This window comes from Panthera uncia, chromosome D1, assembly GCF_023721935.1.
Source record: "Panthera uncia isolate 11264 chromosome D1, Puncia_PCG_1.0, whole genome shotgun sequence".
In the NCBI taxonomy this organism is placed as follows: domain Eukaryota; kingdom Metazoa; phylum Chordata; class Mammalia; order Carnivora; family Felidae; genus Panthera; species Panthera uncia.
The window spans coordinates 14659067-14680642 of record NC_064808.1 but is presented as its reverse complement, the minus strand read 5'-3'; the positions used below and the strand labels follow the sequence as shown (position 1 = coordinate 14680642).

Genomic DNA, 21576 nt, shown 5'->3' with positions numbered 1-21576 from the left:
CTCTCTCTCTATATATATATATATATATATATATATATATATATAAAGAAATGCAAAGTAACATCTAGAACAGTCCTGACCACTGTAACTAACTGCCGTGATGGAGATGTTCTAGGTCCCTCCACTGTCCAATGCAGGGGTCACTGGTCACATGTAGCTTCAGGGTGAAAGTGAGGAATGAAATTTATTTTAAACAGCTACCGTGGCTAGTGAGTAATCGAACTGGACAGTGTAGACAGGCCCAGAAGACAGCCAGATTCAGGGGGAGGCAGATGTACAGCAGGTAACAAGAGGAGCCAGGAGAGATGGAAGCGACAGGGGCTACAGACACGTGGCTGGACTGTGTGGAGAGCTCAGAAAGACCAGGAGTGGCAGGAGCAGGTGGCTCCTAATGCTGAGTTGCTTTCAAGCAGGGGGAGGAAAGAACAGGCCTCGGGAGGTAGCCCAAGCGAAAGCCAGACACAGAAGGCACATATTCTATGACTGCGTTTATAGGACACATCTAGAATAAGCAAATCTATAGCGCAGAAAGATTAGTGGTTGTCAGGGACTGGGGACAAGGAGGAGGTGAGAAGGGGAGTGACTGCTAATGAGTATGGGGTTTCTTTTTGGGGTGGATGAACATGTTCTAAAATTAGCCTGTGGTGATGGTTGCACAACACTGAAATCCAAAGACCTGTCCGCGCTAAGTGGGTGGATTGTAGACTATGAGATTTCTATCTCCATCAAGCTATTTAAAAATACCAAAACCAGGGGCGCCTGGGTGGCGCAGTCGGTTAAGCGTCCGACTTCAGCCAGGTCACGATCTCACGGTCCGTGAGTTCGAGCCCCGCGTCAGGCTCTGGGCTGATGGCTCAGAGCCTGGAGCCTGTTTCCGATTCTGTGTCTCCCTCTCTCTCTGTCCCTCCCCCGTTCATGCTCTGTCTCTCTCTGTCCCAAAAATCAATAAACGTTGAAAAAAAAAAAAATTTTAAAATACCAAAACCTCAGGAGGCCTCAGGTCAGTGGGACCGCCCCCCCCCCCGACTTGGGGGTGGAGGGGGGGTCGGTGGGGATGCAGGCACGGCTCAAGTCCTGGAGCCTCAACTGCAGGAGCATCAGGATGGCTCTTCTCAGTTGAACTGTGTTCCATTTCCCCTCCCAAGACTCTTTGATTTAAAAAGCAAGAGCCATCCCTAGAGCTGAAGCCTTTACCGGGGAAGAGAAAGTCAACGTATGCAGAAGAAATTAAACACCAGATGGTGGGGGTTGGAAAGGACTTCTGAGAGAGAAGGAAAATGCTTCAGAGAGGCAGAAGGTGCAAGAAAAAACCCTCTCTGATCCCTCCTGGAAGGGCAATGCCATCAGACATTAGTATGACATTCCCAGAGGTAAAGTCACAAACCTGGTCTCATTTCCTTCCTAATGCCTTTCTTCATCAGGGACTGAGACGCTCAGGTGAGCACACTAGGTGAAGGACCTGGGAGCCTTAGGGCAGTGTGCTGGCTGAGAAAGCTGGTGCAGAGGCTGCCTCTGTGGGGAGCTGGGAACCAGGAGTGTGGCAACACCTAGGTCCGAGGATCCTATTAAAAAATAAAAGGTGTCTGCGTGTGGGTTTTAAAAAGGAATACAGTTTTAATTAAGATACAGCTATATGATTACAGAGGTGCACAAGCCTCAATATTATCTATTTATTTAAAGTTTATCGAGAAAGGGGCGGGGGGGGGGTGGAGGCGCAGAGAGAGAGGGACAGAGAATCTCAAGCAGGCTCTGTACTGTCAGCGTGGAGCCCAACACAGAGTTCGATCCCATGAACCGTGCGTCATGACCTGAGCTGTAACCAAGAATTGGACACTTAACTGACTGAGCCACCCAGGCATCTCAAGCCTGAATATTCTTTTAAAGGTTAAAAAGAGTACTTTTGGGGGCACCTGGGTAGCTCAGTCGGTTAAGCGTCCAACTTCAGCTCAGATCGTGATCTCAGCGTTTGTGAGTTTGGGCCCCGCATCAAGCTCTCTGCTGTCAGGGCAGAGCTCACTTTGGATCCTCCGTCTCCCTCTCTCTCTGCCCCTCCCCCGCTCACACTCTCACTCTAAAATAAACATTAAAAAAACGTTGAGGGGCACCTGGGTGGCTGTTATGCGTCCAACTTAGGCTCAGGTCAGTGGGTTCCAGCCCCACAGTGGGCTTTCTGCCTTCAACACAGAGCCGGCTTCAGATCCTCTGTCCTGGTTTGTCGCCCTCTGCCCCTCCCCCACTCACATGTGTGCTCACACGCACTCTTTTTCAAAAAGGAATAAACATTTTAAAAAAAAGGTAAACAAAACTACCTTTGGCATATTCTGTTTTGTACATTTTCAAGAGAAACAATATCCTAAGGACAATGTTAAATTGAAAGATGTTAAGTTGTACTTCACGTTCTATTTTTATATCAGGTTCTATCTCAGGAGAACAAGAGTCCTAAGGCAAAGATTTGAAAAGACAAGATCTGCCACCTTGATCTTGAGTGACAGAAAAATTTGAGCTAGATGGGAGAGAACTTCAGGTTCAATCACCCTCTCATTACAGAGGAAACAAGTTGGGAAGGGAGTCCTCAAAGGAAGCCCCTCTCTATCTTGGCCCCATTTTCCAATGTGTGAAACGCCCTCTGTGAGAAGACACCTTACGGGCATACTGGTTATGTAGTTTAATGTGTATTTAAACACACAATGTAGGGGCGCCTGGGTGGCTCAGTCGGTTAAGCGGCCGACTTCGGCTCAGGTCATGATCTTGCGGTCCGTGAGTTCGAGCCCTGCGTCGGGCTCTGTGCTGACCGCTCAGAGCCTGGAGCCTGTTTCGGATTCTGTGTCCCCCTCTCTCTGACCCTCCCCCGTTCATGCTCTGTCTCAAAAATAAATAAACGTTAAAAAAAATTAAAAAAAATAATAATAAACACACAATGTACATTAAAAACAGAATTAAAATATCAAACTTACACCAGGTGGTGATGGTTGTACAGGACTGTAAATGTACTGAATGCCACTGGATTATCTACTTATGAGTGGTTTAAGAACATCTGGTGTTATATATGTATATTTCATCACAATGAAACAAAACATTAGGTAGAGAACAGTTGTGGCAGGACTGGTGCAGAAAGTGCCCCAGTCCTCCAAGGAAGTGGTGCCTTGTCAAGCGTGCGGACCATCTGTCTGGGAGCAGTGAGTTATTAGCAAATCCCTTCTACACCAAGATAGCTGCTCTAAGGGTGGGGGTGGGTGGGGGCCAGGTTGCAACGGTTCACCACCTGAGGGAACCACAAGAGTTGTAGGCCCCCCAGGTGCCCTCCACTGGAGTCTAGGGGGCAGCGTGCAAGCATGTGTGAGGAGAAGGCACAGCTTAACTAAGGCACATTTATTTGCTCTTCTGGAGTTATTTCTCCTCAGCAGTGGTTTAGAGAAAGGGTTCGGGAGGTGGGCAGACCTGGCTTGGTTCTCAGTGCACACCACCTTCTGGGAGACAACACAGTATCTTTTTACTGAAGCTTTTTTAATGTTCATTTTTGAGAGAAAGAGCAGACATGTGCACACAAGTGGGGAAGAGGCAGAGAGAGAGAGAGGGAGACAAAGGATCCTACGCAGGCTCCACACTGACAGCAGAGAGCCTGATGTGGGGCTCGAACTCGCAAACTGTGAGATTGTGACCTGAGCTGAAGTCAAGACACTCAGGAGGCCCGAACCAATGTCTTTGAACCCCAGTTGACTCACCTACAAAACGAGAATGGGAACAGTAGCTCCCTCCCAGGGATGTTATAAAGATTGGAACATATAACATGTATCAAGAGTTTCCCATGGCACTTGGATTGTGGTAAACAGTCAATGAAGTTAAGCTAGGATAATTACGGCAGAGTAATACAAAGTTTTCGCTTTTAAACTTATTTTTAATGAACACAAACGAGGAGAAAGCACTATTCCCAAATTTATTTGCGTTCCAAACTCTTACTTCATCAAACATCTCATGGGCTAGTACTCAGTCAGTGTTAACTCCCACTGAGAAATGCTCCTCCAGATACACCTCACAAACAGAGACTCTGATGAGGTCGGGGCCTGGCCCACCCACAGCCCCTGTGCTGGCTGCAGGCCTCTAGCCTCCCAGTCCAATGCTGAGCCTGCAGCCCTTGGATGTCTCAGGAGGCCCAGCTGTAGAGTCTCAGAGAGTGATCTAGAATTAGTAGCAAACTCAAGGAATCCTAGAGATGCCCTTCTGTGACCTTGTTCCGAGGTCAGAATGAAGGGGACAGGAGCTGAATCACTTTGTGGTGGAGCATTAAAGGCCCAGACAGTACGGGTCTCCTGTTCTGGGACTCGGTGCTGGTTGGCTGCCTCCCTGGTGCGCAGGAACTCCACAGCCCAGAGAGGGGATCTGCACTCATTGGTCTAGCCAATTCTGCAGCGTGGCAGCCGCTACTAGAAATGGAAGCAGCACAAAAATGAAGATTTACACAAAAGTTTGAAGATGTTCCCGAGAGCTTGTTTGGAGGCTCTAGCAGGGGAGCACAGCTACCCGCATACCCTTGACCGAAGAACGGTCCTCCTCTATCGGGGAAGGCCGTCCTCTTCAACAGAGTGCGCAGCTTCGGGAGGGACGCACATGGAACGGTGAGGGAGGAAGGGGACACCCGCCTAGCCAGCCAGATCAGCCGCATCAACCCTGGCGATCAACGGGGTGACAGATGTCGCAGCCAGATCGCCCTCACATCCATGAAGATGCTCCTGTATCAGCAGGAATGTTGCGGAAGAATACAGAATAATGGAGAAGGTAGTTTTCTGGGGAGAAGTCATGTTCTTTCAGGAGCCTTTGGTGAGTTCAGTTCCATGAAACAGGCACATCAAAACAAAACCTTATCGGGGTACCCACCCATTCTTCAGGAACGTCCCCATCCCCACCAGCCCCAAGGACCCCACTGACCACCCCAACAATCAATAATAACTCTGAAGACAACGTCAATTCTTCTCAAACAGTTTAATAGCAAATAAACAAAGGAAGGTACCACACTTGGCAGATACAAAATGACTTTTTGTCCGTGTGTCTGTGCAATTAAAACAGATTTAGGTTCCCCGTTGGGACAAAAGGAAAAACACACAAAAAAAGGAAGGAGATTCCTTTTAAACACATACTCCCTTGCTCCAAACTTGTAACAATTTTTTTTTCTTTTTTAATCCACTACACAAACTCTGTGATCAGGTCAGAAAAGCGACAAAGGCTCTTCTTGCCCTTTTTTTTTTTTTTAAACCATTAAAGTAAAATCCATAATTTTCTACATAGTACAACACAAGTTCACACAGAAAAGACATTTTCTTTTGCAAATCAAAACAGGAAAGAAAGGAAAGCTCAAACAAGGTAAAGGAAAAGCATTTCTACGGCTGAATCACGACTTTGAGTTGATTGAATCCCGTTGTTGCTGCAGAACAGACTGTGCGTTTGGTCATAGTGGCAATTTTTTTTCTCTTCACATTGTGAAATCACTTTACATTGTTTTCTAGTAGAAAAGGCAAAAAACTGTACAAAACCCCTAGTGTTAAATACAACGTTTGTACCAATAAAAAACTCACACAGGTTTGTCTCCAAAATGTAAAGTTTCTTTTTTTTTTTTTCTTTTTAAATTATTCACAAAAAGCAGCTGGAAATCAGAAAGGCAGCTGCCGCTCCAGGGTCTCAAATCCATTAAAACCACCACAGAACAATTAAAACAATCAGAGAGAGAAAAGGAAAAGGAAACAACGCCCAACGTTTGGCATTTGGTTTTATCCACAGGTTTTCCCAGAGCTCCTCTTGGAATTGAAAGCAAAATGTATTGGCAAACACGGATTCTGAATACACAGGAAGGGGAGCCTCGGCGCCTTCTGCCAACAGAGGCGGCTCTGTGCAGTCAGACTGTGGGGTGCACGGCAGTCTCGCTCAGGCTGGGGTTCCTGGCCTCTTTCCATCCAATCACCCCTTCCAGGAAATTAAGCAGCCTACCATACACTGGGCCTCCATTTGGCCGCCCTCTCCTCCTAGTAAGAGTGGCCTCAAGCATAATACTAGGCAACCCGCCGGGTCCCACGGAAGAAACTCTGCCAGGACCCCTTCCTTCATCAACCCCTGCATGGATGACGCTAACAGTGCTTCTACCTTCCCCACCCCCCTCCCCCCCGTCCCTCGGCTACCCCTCTTCACCATTCCCTGGACAATCCTACTTCCCAGCTCTCCCACCCGCCAGCAGCTTAGGTCTGGGTGGAATCTATCACAAACTCCTCCCTCTGCAACCTCTTACCTCCACAGATCCATCCCGTGACCTCTAGTCTCCTCTGGCCTCTCCCTCCGCCATTCACATTCTTACTCAAGTCCCTAAGACCCTGAGGCTGGATGGTGCCACAAGAGAGGAGAGCAAGTTCCCCTCAGGGAACCAAGGAACTGGCTTGCCTGGCACCCAGGGACAGTAGCTATTTGGCTCTTCACCCAATTAAAACAAAAACAAAAACAAAAACAAAAACAAAAACAAATCCCTGCCCTCACCCCCACCCCACTAAGCTAAGCAAGAGCAGAGCTGTGGTGAAGAGCCAGTGTGGGGTAGTTGGTGCCCAGGGCTGTAAACAGTGTGAAGACTGTAGTATTGTGCTTGTCACCTAGGAAAAGCGCTGGCAGGTATATTGCCGCTTAGTGCATGGATGACCTCCTCCGAGTGGTTAAGAGCACCCTCCTTCTTCGGGGCTGAGGGACACTCACTACCCCTAATGCGCTGAACCTCTTGCCCACCCGCGGCCACCTTCTGGGTTCTATCTCTGCTCCTCGTGCCTGTCCAGGCCCCCTTCCCCCCCCCCCCTGAGCAGAGCCCCCCCTTTCCCCCCCCCCCCCCCCCCCCCCCCCCACCAATGCTGAGGCCTGGAGGCCACATGAGGTGACAGTCTAAGTGCACAGGCAAACGCTCTAAGGGCAATAGAGGAGAAAGTTGCCACTTCAAAATAAAACAATACAATCTTGAAAAAAATAATCAACCCCACAACAATTTAAAACAGCTTCTTTGAAACCCTTTTAAATCGGTCAGTTTTTGCACAAACTATAGAAAACAGAGAGGTGAAGGTGATATATACGAAGGTGTGAAGAAACAGCAGGAAACATGCAAAACTTGTTTTTTCTGGGCATAATCTTAGTAGGAAAGGAAAAAATTCAAAACAAAAAAACACAAAAACAATACAAAAACAAAAAAAAAATCAAAGCATCACATTTTGCTGTGGAGACTGTAGGAACAAGCATGGAGGCGGGCACAGCGGGGCTGAGGGGAAGGGGCCAGAGGGATTTGAAGGCTCCCTGCAGGGTCACTACAGGGAAGAACCACAAAAGAAAAAGAAAAAGAAAAAGGGCTGGCTGGGGCCCAAATTGCAGCCTGCGGTCAAAAAGGAAAGGGGTTCAGGTGTTTTCTGCAGTTGAGAACTCAGAAAAACAAAAAGAACACATGCGGTCTCCTCAAGCCCCACAAACTATATCAGCAAAATGTGCTCAGGAGCCTCAAAGGTTTTAGTGACATCTTTTATTTCATTGTTTACTTCAAAGTTGTCTTTAAAACTAAGCACACAGAGAAACAAAGCCTAGAAACGGACTGGCTGTGTGTTCACAGAAATACAAACACCACGCGGTATGTGCTAGTAGGGCTGCTCTGAAGACAGTTACAAAGAATTGGAATCACAAAATCAAGTGGTTATCTTATGAAGTTCTAGAAAAATAGATTTTTTTATATTCAAATGCAAGTTTAAATATTTCCCCTTCAGCAGTCGTTCTAGCAAAACCAATTTGGCAGCACAAAAGAAAAAAAAAAGGAAAAGAAAAAAAGAAATAACAAAGAAAGAAACAAACATAATAAAAATACACGTCAGCATCAAAGGTCAACACAAGGTCAAAGGTGAGAGTTCAAGCATCAGAGAAGCTGAAGAGACAGGGATTTGGACGATGTACTTGACGCCACATCGACATGCTTTAGGCACAACGATGAACAAACGGCAGGAATCTAGAAAAAAAAACAAACCAGAAAGAGGGAGACCCACTGAGTTACACAGAGCAATACATCCAAACAGAGAGAGAGAGAAAAGGAACACTCACTGTGTACAGCCCTGAAATGAGGAGGCGGGCGGGCGGGCGGGGCGGGGGCTGGGTAATGACAGGGAACTTTTGCACATGCTAACAATGGACACAGGGAAAAGTCAAAAAGGACATGGAGGACACCAAGAAAACATCCAACTGCCAGAGACAGAAGGGAACCTAAGGCTTGGATTTCCCGAGGCGCCCCAACTCGTCCCAGGAAGAAGGTAAGGTCTCTCTGGTGGAGCAGAGGTGCAGCCTCCCCACTCCTCAAACCCAGGAGAAAACAGAAGACCATGGCTGGGGTGGGGGAACTCTCTAGGGGAGAGGGCCGGGATTTCTCCTCAATTCTACAGGGATGGCCTTTCGTTTCCAGAAATCCAAGCTTTTAGTTTCCACACAGGCCCTGGCCACTCATGTGGGACCCAGGAGACAGTGTCTGGCTGCATTCAAGGCAAATCAATTTCATGATAAAACCCAAGTAAGAAACAAAACTATAGCAGAAAACACATTTATGTAAGTGAAACCCCCACACAACAGAAAAGGATTGCTTAAGACTCGACTGCTAGTCTCCACTCTCCGAGCTGAACCCTTCCACACCGTGAGACTTATAGGGGAGCAGCTTCTTCACAAACCATCTTTGGCCTGGGGAGAGAACTGTGCTCAAGGGCAGTGCTACTGTGCTCACTCGCTGGGCAGGAGAGAAGAGAACAGAGAGAAGTGCCTGGTCTCACCAGCTGGCCGTGTGGCAGCCCAGGGCCCTGCTGTGGCACATGCTCCTTTTAGAAAAGAGAACTCACAAGCAGGTATGAAACCTCTGGGTCTGCTATCAAAGGTGGGCTGACTGCACCTTTGCCTTTCATATTATTCAAAAAGGCATTTCAGAAGGTCCCGGAGCCCAGGACAAATCCATGGACAAATAATTGTGAGATGGGGGAGGAGGGGGATGGGAGAGAAAGTAGGGAGGGAGTGGAGTTCTGGGCTTTGGAAAACCCCATAATGGCCAAGGAGGAAGACAGAACAGAAGGTCAGCTATCACAGCACCGGCAGCACCCTGGGGAGCACAGCTCTCTCCTCCGCCAATTCACAGCATTAACTCCTTCCCCTCTGGCAGATTATTAGCTGGGCTGCAAACGGGCCACAGAGAGTCAGTAGTTTCAATCATACACAGCACCCTGTGTGTACAACAATCACATTCTGGATTCTACAAAATCCTGGCCTTTTCCAGAGATATAATTTAGGTAATAAATATTCTCCACCCCGGAGCTGTATAAAACTTCTATAAAAATAGAAACGACATTCTTGGTTCCAGCCGGTTGGGATTCAGAACAGCGCCTCCCCAACCTAGCATTTTTTTCTTTTTTTCTTTTTTCTTTTTTATTTTTATTTTTTGCATTTATTTAAAAAATCCCATCATGACCCTGGAAGCCTTTGGAACAGTTTTATCCTTGAAACACAGGACACATTTCTCCCAGTGCACGGAATTCAAGTTTACGTGGTTCAGCTTAAGAAGTATGTTTCACGTTTCTTAGAGGACAACAGACCCAAGTTATCACTATGAGAAGGGAACAGCTGTCCCTGCTTCAATGGGATAATCCAACACCACCAAACTATCTGTACAACAGCAAGACGGTCAATCCCTGTCTGTGACCCAAAGGGACAGCATGACAAGGAGAGAGTCCCCATCTGACTTAATACCAAGGCAACCCCTTTAATCTCATCTCTGCTGTTAGGGGTCAGGACCGATGTTTGTGAGGCTTAAGATCCCAGGGACCCTGTCCCTGGCCTTGGCTAAGAGTCATATCCCAACAGGGCTACCTCTGCCCAGGTGCACATTCCCAACAGCGCGTCCTTTCTGGCTCTCCAGCCCCACAGCATTTCTTGGAGCAGAGGAAGGGCCCAAAGGCTGTGTGGGTCACAGGCAAGAGCCGCAGTGATGCCTGTGGGAGGCAGCAGGGAGCTAACTGTAAGCATGAGGACAAAAATGAACATGGTAATACTGAGGTAAATGAACACTAAATCCATATGGAGGCTGTAAACGTCCTGTTGTCTCCTCTGTCCCCAAGAGCAGAAGGGGCTGGAGTGGTTAGAAGAGGGGCCTGTCTTGGGGGGGGCGGCGGAGGGAGGGCGGGAATACCACATCTGGGATCCCTCAACCACAGAGGCAAGCAAAGATTTCTCATCCTTTTACGGATAAGTGCTGGCCGCTGACAAATGCAGCACTCTGGCTTAAAGGTGCCTTCTGATTCAGGTACACCAAGAAGAAGGCTCCCCCCCCTACCCCCGCCAATTCAATGGCTTTTGATCACTCTGCTCAGGAGAGGTGCCCCCTTCAAGCTAGATACTGTAAGCTCTTCTTAGATCTACCCTCATGAGAAAACTGTGGCTTGGGATGGAAGTGACACTCTGCTGTGGTCAACTACAAGGAAGGAAACCAGACAGTGTCTTGCCTAGAGACCTTGTTTAAAGGGACCTATTAGAAATGGGCCGTGGTCTAACAATGTGGTGTTGAAATAAACTAAAAACGATCTTTTTGACTGGCTGCTTCTCCTTAACAGCCATCAGCCAGCCGGAGCCAATCCAACACCAATGGGTGGCTGGAAAAGCCGGTAATGGGTGATGTCTCCCTGCATGTTGCCTATGTCAAGCTAATTTAACAAATGCTTTATTTCCACAGAACTGTCTTCCCCTTCTTGGGAAAGAGCAGCAGAAATTCTGCACAAGAATCTGAAAAACAGGTGGCAAGAACTCAGTAACTCCCCAGAAGATAGCTATGGAGGCACTTCAGCCTCCGGCTCCTGGGGCCATTGGGTGTGGGTCACTGTCCTCACCTCCAAAGCCAGCCTCGCCTCTGCCCTCCCCGCCCCCCGCCCCCAAGGCTCTTGGGCACCAGTTCTCATTTCACCCACTCTCGCACTCAGGGAGATTCTGGGGTCAATTTTTGGTTTCACTCAGTCCTCTCTTGGGGTAGTGTGGGGAAAGGTCTGATCTTTTTTAATGCTTCTCCATTCCCCCTCCTCCCCCCAGGGCGGTTTGATGTTGGTCCTTCTCAACACACACTGGTTACAAACACAGCAAACTTTAAATAAAGAAAAAAACTCAGGATATGGCACCTAAACTCCAAAGTAAAACACTGGAAACCAAAGCACAAACTCGTCCTCTGTACGAAGCGAAACTCCCACAGAAGGCAGTAGCCGAGTCTTCGGGGCAAGCTGTGCCTGCGAGAGTGGCAGGGATCAGGGTCCAGGGCTGTCAACACACAGCCTTAGGGCTTCGAATCATTAAGGGTGCTCCTCCCCCACTTACCAGAAGACCCTCTCACTCCAGTCTCAGAGGGGAGCACGCTCAGTAGGGCTTGCTGTCATTCTTCGAACGTTTGAGCTGCACTTTAAGCCGCTTCATTCCAATCTGAAAGCCGTTCATGGACTGGATGGCAGCTTGAGCCGAAACAGGATTGTCGTAACTTACAAAACCTGTGTATCCAAGCAGAAACCTGGGTGAGGGACATGATGAGCCAAGAGATATCTTATGAGCATAGTCTCAAATCCCAAATTTCTCAGCAGGGACAAGAATTCTGGAAATTGTATCACATGAAACAAATTAGATTCCCGACAGTACCACTTGACTTCTACATGGCACTTTTAAGTTTTCTGACCAACTATTTCCATACATTATTTTTACTTCCGGAGCAACAGTATGGGTAGAAATCCATCATCCATAAACAGCAATAAAAAAATTGATCTGCCCAAGGTTGAGTTAAATGGTAACCCAATTCAAACCCTGCTCTTCCTGCTTTCAGACCCTTTTTGTTCTCAGTGGTAAAGGCACTTAACCCTCCCGACACCAAAAGAGAAGCCAACATACCAAAACACTTGCTCAGGTTTGTCTGCTTGTCTATGAAAACCTTGGCAGACACGACATTCCCAAAGGGCATAAACATCTGCAGCAGGTCCTGATCTCCAAACTCCTGGGGCAGGTGGTAGATGAACAGGTTGGCTCCCTCTGGACCTTCAAAATACCCAGTGATCGAAAAGGCATCAGTGTTGGGGCCCCTGGGTGGCTCAGTTGGCTGAGGGTCCGACTCTTGGTTTTTGCTCAGGTCATGATCCCAGGGTCATGGGATCCGCTATCAGCACAGAGCCTGCCTGGGAATCTCTCTCTCCCTTTCTCTGCCCCTCTCCCACTCTTACTCGCATTCCCTCTTTCTCAAAAATACACATTTAGAAGGAAAAAAAAAAAAAAAAAGGCCTTCAGTATCAGTGTCAAACTTACCCCCCACTGCTTCTCATTTCTACCTGCATTAAAACAGTCTGTGTCCCAACACACAAATTCATTTGGAGAACTACAGATTCTCCAAATATGAAACAGGAACTAAAGGGCAATCACTGAAACAGACTCCTTCCCACTAAGGGGTGTCAGGATTTGACCTTGTGGGAGGAGCAAGTGCTGAGACAATAAACTAGGCAGACTTGCGTGTGGTGCAATAAAACTGGAGACTAAAGGCTTGTACAGAAACACACAAAAAGAAGTAGAGAGAGATTATAAACATAACAGGTTTCCAAACCGTGCTAGAAAGTATCGGGACAGCAAAGAGAGATTGGCAGTTGTGAGGCAGGAGGTGGGGGCCGGGAATGACTAAGGGACATGAGGGAACTGCGGGGGTGGGGGGAGCAACGGAAACATTCTCCATCTGTAAAGGTGGTTACATGACTGTATGCATTCATCAAAGCTCACAGAGCTGTATGCTCCCCAAAGGGTGAATTTTACCACATGTATAGTATACCTCAATAAAAAGAAATTACATTTTAAAAAGTGCCTATGATTGGAGCACCTGGGTAGCTCAGTCAGTTAGGCATCTGACTTCCATTCCGGTCACGATCTCACGGTTCATGAGTTGGAGCCCCGCATCAGGCTCTCAGCTGTCAGCACAGAGTCCACTTCGGATTCTCTGTCCCCCTCTTTGTCCGCCCTTTTCCCACGTGTGCACACTACGTGTGCACACTCTCTCTCCCTCTTAGGTGTCCAACTTCGGCTCAGGTCATGATCTCACGGCTTGTGGGTTTGAGCCTGCGTCGGGCTCTGTGCTGACAGCTCAGAGTCTGAAGCCTGCTTCAGATTCTGTATTTCTAATTTCTCTCTCTGTGCCACCCCTCTGCTCATGTTCTGTCTCTTTCTCTCTCAAAAACATAAAAAATAATTTAAAAAAAAATTAACATTTAAAAAGAAAAAAGAAAAAAGGTATCCATGATTAACTCTGAGCTCAAAACCAGAATGTGCTTTCTTCTTCCAACCATTTACACTCAATGACTTTCTAACCAAAGGCAACTTATTTTTTTTTTTTTAATTTTTTTTTTTTCAACGTTTATTTTATTTTTGGGACAGAGAGAGACAGAGCATGAACGGGGGAGGGACAGAGAGAGAGGGAGACACAGAATTGGAAACAGGCTCCAGGCTCCGAGCCATCAGCCCAGAGCCCGACGCGGGGCTCGAACTCACGGACAGTGAGATCGTGACCTGGCTGAAGTCGGACGCTTAACCGACTGCGCCACCCAGGTGCCCCCAAAGGCAACTTATTATAACTGCAGTCCAGCCATTCTCCAGCCACCCAGCCTCCCTGCTGTCACCAAACACATTACAGAACACTACTGCATCAGGGCCTTTGCACTGATGACACAGAGGTGTTCCTCTGCCCGCATTACCCTTCTTCCTCTAGACGTATGCACTGCTAGCTTCCTTACTTCCTCAGGTCTCTGATTAAACAGCAAGTGAGAGACCTTCTCTGACCATTCTACACAAAATGCTGTGCCTCTGGTGCTCCCCATCCCTCTTTCCCATTCATCAGTCTTCAGAGCACCATATGGAACACCTCATGCTTTTCCTGCTTTATACTGTCCATCTCCACAGTTCTTCCAGTTCCCCCACTACCATATCCTAGGTACAGAAGCATCTTGATTCAGAGCAGGTGAGGATGCACCGTACCAGGAGTCCTTGCTGCCATGGCGAGAGAGGCTATGTGTCTTTTCCCCACATCAGTGCTTAAACCTTGCCAGCTTTGGGCTGCAGAAATCCAGTCAAGTATGAGCACAGAGGTGTCAGCAGGACTTTCTATTGATACAAACCACCTTCACGCTTCTTTCTGCCTAGAAAAGTCTCTCCTGAATTTAATCCCATTTATGTCACAGCACACACTTCCCAATCCATCAACCCACGGGCCATAATTTTCTGTCCCATCACCTTCAGTGCCTCGTTAATTAGGAAAAGCACAGATCAGAAAAGGAGGAAAATGCCAAGTAAGAGAGCTTAAAAGGGACACCTTGACAGAAGATATCCTCTGAGAAATTTATAATCCACAAAGATGACTTCCTAACAAAGACAGATTGTCAAAATACTGTCACACGGTAAGGTCAGTATGCTTCTTCATCTAAAACCTGCAGCCAGATTACAGGAGGGCAAACACAGGTTCTCATGTGAGCCACATCCAGAGAACAGTCCCAAAGCAGAGTACACTTTACAGAACTTCTCAGTCTACCCTTGACACTGCCAAAGAAAAGCACTGATCTGACCACCTAAACGATCCTCCTGGCCTTTGCCCTGCCTTCAGCTCCGCCTGCGGGGAGAGCGACCCCCTTGTCGTCCTTCCGCACTCACCTTCCTTCTGGCTTCCAGCAGCACCGATACTCTGCTGTGTCAACAGGTTCTGGTTGTACAGAGTAGGGAGTGCCGCGGCAGCATATTGCTGGATTCCCGAGTAGGCCTGCGTCAGGGCCTCCATGGTGCTCCCGGTGCCGTTGGAAAGGCCGCTGCTGCCCAGGCCACCATTTAAAGCAGCCATCCCTTGGTTGTGGGGAAGAGCAGGATTAACATATTGGGAAGACTTGACTGACGCCAAACACAACTCCAAGGTCTTCCCTTTTATCTCTCTCTCAGCTTCTCCCTGACTGGTCAGGTCTCAGGACACTCACCGGCCTTACTGCCAATGGGAACATTAAAAAACGCCACACGCAGGTGTGGCTCTCCCCATTACATTCTTCCTACCTGTGTAAGACATGACAACACTTACACGTGACCTGCTCCATTTTCTCTCTGGCTTTCTGCTACTTTCTCACAAAGCTGGAGTGCGGCAAAATAAGCATCCCATATTTGGAGACTAAAAGGAGTGTGTGTGGTTTACGACAAGATGTGGGTAAACCCTATCATCAAAATAGCAGCGAATTCTATGTGCCTGACACTGTACTAAGCCACGAGCTCAGCACTTTACCTATGTTTTCATTTACTTCGCAGCCCTCAAAGTATTCTATTCCCACTTCACAGATGAGAAAATGACCTTAGAAAGGGGGTATAAGGAGCAGAGGTGGGATTTAACTCAGGTCTGACTTGAAATCCCATGATTATTCCTAACTTCACCGGGCCACCTTGTTCATTCCCCTGGGGACCCTAAAATGTGCTACCTGAACAAAGAATGGCCTGATGGCATCCAGGGGCTGTCTCTCACCTGCCAAAGAGCTGACGTTGAGGCCTGCCGTTGCTCCAGCTAATGTCTGCAGAGCTCCAAGGGAGGCGATGGGGTTGACAGAGCTGCTGCTGCTGGAGCTCGGTGAGGACCCTGTGACCAGAAACCCAAGTGTTAAACTTGAGCCGACACGTGCTCCTCATGTCAACAGGAACCAAAGCACAAGAGTAATACTACTCAAGGATTCTCTTCATAAAGAGGTTTTCAGTTACTGATTCTGGTAACTGTCACTGCGGGACACAGAGTCAAATGACAGTTACAACAAACTCAAAACTGTGAGATTTCTCTTAAGTCACAAGATGACATTTGAAAATTAACTGTTCATAATCTTGACCCCTTTGGAAAGGGATGTTAACCACTCTCCAGAATGACAGACCCCTCTCTTGGGATTCTGCGTAAGGCACACTGGGTTCCAGTGACACGCTTACCTGAACTGGTGAGTACGCTGAGGGGGCTGCTGGATGTAGTGAGAGCATTGGTACCACTTGGTGTGTTCTGAGCTGCACTAGCTGCAGCAGCTAGGGCAGCCAAATTCTGTAACTGCATTGCATTTAACCCTGCAACATCCAAAGCAAGAGATCAGCCAGCAGATAAAGGTTCCTCGTAACCACTCCAGCAATGACCGCACACACTGGCGAAGGCTGGTCCCAAAAGGACCTCTTCTAGATAAACCTTACAAGTAATACTACAAGGCTCCAAAAAAGATTCAGGTATCACTCAATTCATTAAGAAACTTGACATCATTTCCTCAGAGAAGAGATATCTAATCCAACAGCATGACACCCCAAGTGAACATTCACAACAGGGACCGGCAATTAGGAAACCAGGAGAGGGTTAGGTCTGTGGTCTACCATCACACCAGGTGTCCAAGAGAACAACAAATGACAAAACCTATGTCACAGAGCAGGACTGCATCTGAGCCCCTCGCTCCCACTTTATGGGGGATTTGCTCTTTCCAGCGGAGGTGGACAGGCAGAAAATGCAGCAGGATTCAGGTGGCCAAAGGAGGAATGACAGGAGGGGAATACATGTGAGAACAGCAATAGGAGAAAGACTAAGGGAAAACCACCACTTTAATAGCAGATTACTCATCAGAAAGAAGAGAGAGAAAAACAATGCGGGGGGGGGGGGGGGGGCCCAAAAAAAAAAAAAAAAAAACAAAAAAAAGGAAAAAAAAAAAAAAAAAAAAAAAAAAAGGGAGGGAAGGGGGGGGGGGGGGGGGGGGGGGGGGGGCCTCCAAGTAGAATCCAAGCAACAGTTAAAAGGAACAAGAAATCTGAACTGCACCGACAGTGTGTTGCAAACCATTTATTGGACCATGGAAAAGCAGATGGGAAGTGGTTTGCGGGGAGAGTTAGGAAGAATAAAAAACGAAACTACAACACAGATTTCCAAAAACTTAGCAACTTTCGAAAAACGTACCAAACTCCAAGTCCCTAAGACAAAGTGAACCACTATCAAAATTTCTCACACACTAAAATGCAGTTCATCTAAGACTACCCCTTTCTCAAATACACTTGCTGGGCCTTCACCCACTGCAGAAGGGTTAGGGGCAGAGGCTCTGGGACTGCTCCACTCCCTACCTCCACTAACTTGTCTGATGGCCCTACTGTTGTCTGTGGAGCCCCAAGGTAATTCACCTAAGAAGTTAACATGTATAAGACACAGAGGTAAATTAACTGCCCAGATTTCAGCAGTTTCTGGGTAAGTCATTTGCACGGATTTCTTCTTATCCACTGGAAAAGTCACATTATTGTGGAAATAAAGAGTTCCTGCAATCTTCTCCTTATCAGAACGGCCTCAGATAGCCCACACATGCTAACACCTCTTTTTCCATCTTCCTCCTCAATAGAGACTTAAAGGGGTGGGAGTATCAGACAACCCCAAAGCAATCTTGCATCAGCAACTAACAGAGCCACCTTCTAGAGACAAGGTGGTTGAGTTCTGGGATGCGCATCTTGCGTTGGGTTTATGTTATGAGTGGGAAAACATTTGTTTTCTGTACAAACGGTGCAAAACTCTCAGACTGTTGTTTGCTGGGTCTGGTGGCCTGCTGGCTGCTGCTCCTCCACAGCAGCATAACACTTACCTCCCATTGGGTGGAGGCTGCTCAGGGTGTTGAGGTTCCCAGAGGAGGCAGTCTGCTGAAGGAGCTGCAAATAAAGCTAGACATTACACCAAAAAACAGAACAAGAGTGAGAGTGAGGGCTGGTTCTGCATCTGGGATAACTCTACAGCACAGCAAAGCGAGAGTGCAGAGGCCCCCAGAGAGAAGAGAGTTGAAGACAAGAACCCAAGCCAACACAACAGAAACATGAGGCTTATGACAGCACAGGACAATACGACACAGCTAAAGCCCTGGCCCAGAAGATATTTACAGTCACTGAGTGCTGACCAAGCTCAAGTCCCTGGGCAACAGAACGCAGCACAGCAGAGGACAGAAGTCGAGCAGAGAACCAAGCTCAGCTATGCAATCCACTGCAATGAGAGTCTGCAGATGGAGGACTGCCACGTCTAGTTCCTCGCTCCCGAGTTCTTAGTTCACTCCGCACACATCTTATTTTGCAGATTGTTCCCATCCAGGCACCCAATTTCTACTTCACACTACTATTATTTTAAATATCAAATCTAAACCATTTCAGGGTATTTCTTGGAGTCATTCTTTAGTGGCCACAACGGAACACGAAAAGACCAATCTTTTGATGCTATATATCCATACAGACCCGTTTATCTCCTCCCCCACAAAACTGGTCTTCACTGTTACGGATGACCAAATGACTGACAAATGGACTGATCGTGATCAGTTCAGCGTATATTCTTTCAATTGCTGCCCCCTAACAAATACAACAAGAAGTTGTCCATGAGCTTATGGATCTCCATGATCTTACTATCTTTGCAAACAGCAACCTTTGACTAACAAACCGGCTGAAAACCTTTGCTCCATTCAAAGCCAATCACTTTTCCTCATGTACAACTGGTATCCTCGTTTCTGAATCCTTTATTCAACCTGTTGCCCATTTCCATGAACACCCGATCTGGTTCCTCAGTCATCATGAATCCCTTTAGTCCATATAGGTTTTAGGTTCTCAAACCTCCAGATATAGAATGAGAAAATGTACATACACACAATTTTTATCAGCTTCTCAGTGGGGTCCACACCCCACAAAGATTAAGAACCACTGCTCTAGTCTAAACAGACTAGAGGTTCAAGTCCACCTATTCCAGAAAGAACCTCATAATTAATATTAATGTACTATCATTTATATACCCACATGTCCTCATTTTTGTCTTCTTAAATACCCTGGGCAATGTGCTCAACCCCAACTGGTGGGCTGTGCACTCTATACTTGGCACCTTCATTTCCTCCCTAAATGAGAACAGTTCTGAGGGCAGGGATCATGTCTAACTGAAACAAAAAGACTGCAGCTCTCAACAAATACCATCATGTGCTGCTGGATGTGGTGATGGCAATAAAAAGGAGACTCTACCCTAAGAAAGAGCTCCAAAACTCTCTAAGAAAGGCGAATGCATATAATGGAGATCATTTTAAACGCATTATCATTTTGGCAGAAGACTAAAACAAAATCTCTCTGAATTTCCTGAACTTACAAGCAATGTTCTAGCACCAAGAAACAACTTAATCTGATGAGATATACCAACCATCTATATTTTTTGACTTCAGAGAAATACTAGCTGGAAAACTGGGATTTCTTCTAACATTTTAGAAATATGAAGACCAGGAGGCAGCAAATTAGCCAAAACTCAATACTGGGAGACAGAAATCATTGCCTTTGTTTCTGTATAGGACAACGTTTTAAAGGAGTAGAGTAAAAGTATATAATTATTCTTATGTGTATATTTTTGGGACTATCCATACGAATCTATTGGTTTCACCACTGATTTTCCTTCACTGACAGCTTCACAGATGAGATAGTTTTCAGTATTTCGTACTGCTATTCTTTTAAGATTTTAAAGCAGTGATAATCCCCTGTAACATATTTGTAGATCTAGTAAATCTAAACACCAAATTAGAGCCTTTGGACTATGTAAGTCAAACTCAAGAACAAGATGGAAAGAGTTAAAGGCCATCCATCTATAATGTAGCGAACTCAAATATACACCTGTAATACTCATTTAATGATGTCTGTGCCAGTATCTTGCTCTCTCAGTCAGTGGAAAGAAACATTTACCATACTCTTCAGGAAAGACTCAATAAGCATTTAATTATGTTCTCTACATCTGGGAGAAAGAAATATGGAGATATTTGGTAGTTAAGATTCTCTTAGGATTTTCTTTTTAAAAAAATGAAGTGACGGGGACACTGGAGATATTTCTAAATCTTTGCATCAGGAAATCAGGATTTCACTTTAATAGTAATGGAAGTCTCAAATTATAACCAAAGTTGTGTTTATAAGACAGAGAGACAGAGAGAGAGACAGAGAGATACACTAACATAACTTAAAAGAATATTGCATTGCCTAAAGTTTTACGTAAAATTTTGATATGTTAAAGTCGTAAATGCCATTGTGTCTATTAGCTAGGGATGGCACAAGAAGAAAACAGCCGGGAGCTTGCACAGTCTGCAGAAAGCAAACCACAGAGACTCACTGCTAAATACTGGGGTCCAAGAGTATTTAGACCAGCAAGGTTTCCCCACACAGATGCTGCGCTGATTTGCTGCATCTGCTGCTGGAGCTGCTGGGCCATTCTCTTCTGTTCTTTGTCCTTCTGCGTATCAGCAAATTTTACCACCATGGGAGATGAGCAGCCCTATGAAAACACCAAAGCCAAAGGGTGAAAGTCCTCCTTCTACACGAAGGAAAAATCCTCCTTTGTAGTGACACACAAGATGCATTCTAATTTCATTCACTGCCACATGACTCTCTTCCTGACAGACACAAATGGCAAAAAGACAAATCTAAAAGGGCAACTTCTAATATGTTAATTTTTTAAAAACCAATCATTTTTTTCACTTTAAGATGCTTAGCCTGCTTAACCTTTAGCGCAGTCAGATGCTGCAGAACTTTACTGGCCAACTGTCCTAGCACTCTCAGGCTAAGGAACTTTTCCCTTTCATTCATCTGCTCCCTACCTCCATGGTCTGTGCTTGATGCATTGCCTTGATAGCCGTCTGTGCCATGGCTCTTGTTGTAAAAGTCACAAACGCACAACCTGGTAAGAGAAGTGTCAATAGCTTCATTCATTCGCTTATTAAATATCCGATTGACATTTACTGAGCACCTGCTATGTGCCAAGTACTATGCTAGCAATAATAGTCACGGTTCCTGCCTTCAGGAGTTAGAGATCTAGTAAAGGAGACAGATACATTGTAACAGTGACTAAGTGCTTCAGTGAAAAAGTAGGGAAGCACAACAAGAAAGAAAGTGCTTGATAAAGGGATAAAGGAGAGAAATCCTAATCCTCTAGTTTCTCTGGATAAGAAAGTGTTTTCATTAAGGACCTGTCCAAGCACAAAAAGAGAAAATTTTAATACATGACACTGAAGTGCAGAATGTAGACTCCTTAGGGGGATGGGACAATTCTAAAGGAATCAGTTGGTAGACGGAACTTACATTTACAATATCAAGCCCAGCCACTCCATCATCACAGGGTCATGTTAGCTAGTGATCCCTGGTTTCCACTGGTCTAACTAAAAGAGACTCTAAATTTAAGACCAGTATCTTTAAAGGCTAAAAATGTACCCACCTCGGCTCAGGCCATCAGGTCCCCGTAATATCCGGCATTCTTCAATCTGTCCAAATGAAGAGAACATGACTCGGATGTCATTTTCAGTGCACTTCTTGGAAATCATACCAATAAACAGCTTCCTGTCTTCCACTGCTAAGAGAGTAAAACACAAAAGGCTTGAACATCATTACTACAAGAGGTAGTATGGCATAGACCCTGGAGTCAGACCATCTATGTTTGGATCCTGGCTCTATGCCTTTATATCATATTACTTGGATTCTAAGATACACATTTTTTCATCATTTAGC

At 46.3% G+C, this 21576-nt stretch overlaps 1 protein-coding gene across 34 annotated transcripts in view; it reads right to left on the bottom strand.

The window, feature by feature from the left end:
• Nucleotides 1-6870: 6870 nt before the first annotated feature.
• Nucleotides 6871-21576, bottom strand: part of CELF1 (CUGBP Elav-like family member 1) — a 74409-nt gene continuing 59703 nt past the window's right edge. For 16 of the 34 annotated variants that reach the window (XM_049617026.1, XM_049616861.1, XM_049616889.1 and 13 more), the window contains 8 exons: nt 21287-21421; nt 20673-20752; nt 20189-20350; nt 17670-17745; nt 16009-16137; nt 15563-15673; nt 14719-14904; nt 11584-12078 (listed from right to left, as the gene is read on the bottom strand). In XM_049617026.1, coding sequence (XP_049472983.1) covers nt 11729-12078; nt 14719-14904; nt 15563-15673; nt 16009-16137; nt 17670-17745; nt 20189-20350; nt 20673-20752; nt 21287-21421 — 1229 coding nt within the window. In that variant the 3' untranslated portion in view covers nt 11584-11728. Of the gene's footprint in view, nt 8000-9598; nt 11544-11580; nt 12079-14718; nt 14905-15562; nt 15674-16008; nt 16138-17669; nt 17746-20188; nt 20351-20672; nt 20753-21286; nt 21422-21576 lie in introns of those variants that run through there. The other 18 variants (XM_049616949.1, XM_049616924.1, XM_049616928.1 and 15 more) reach the window with 10 other exon arrangements.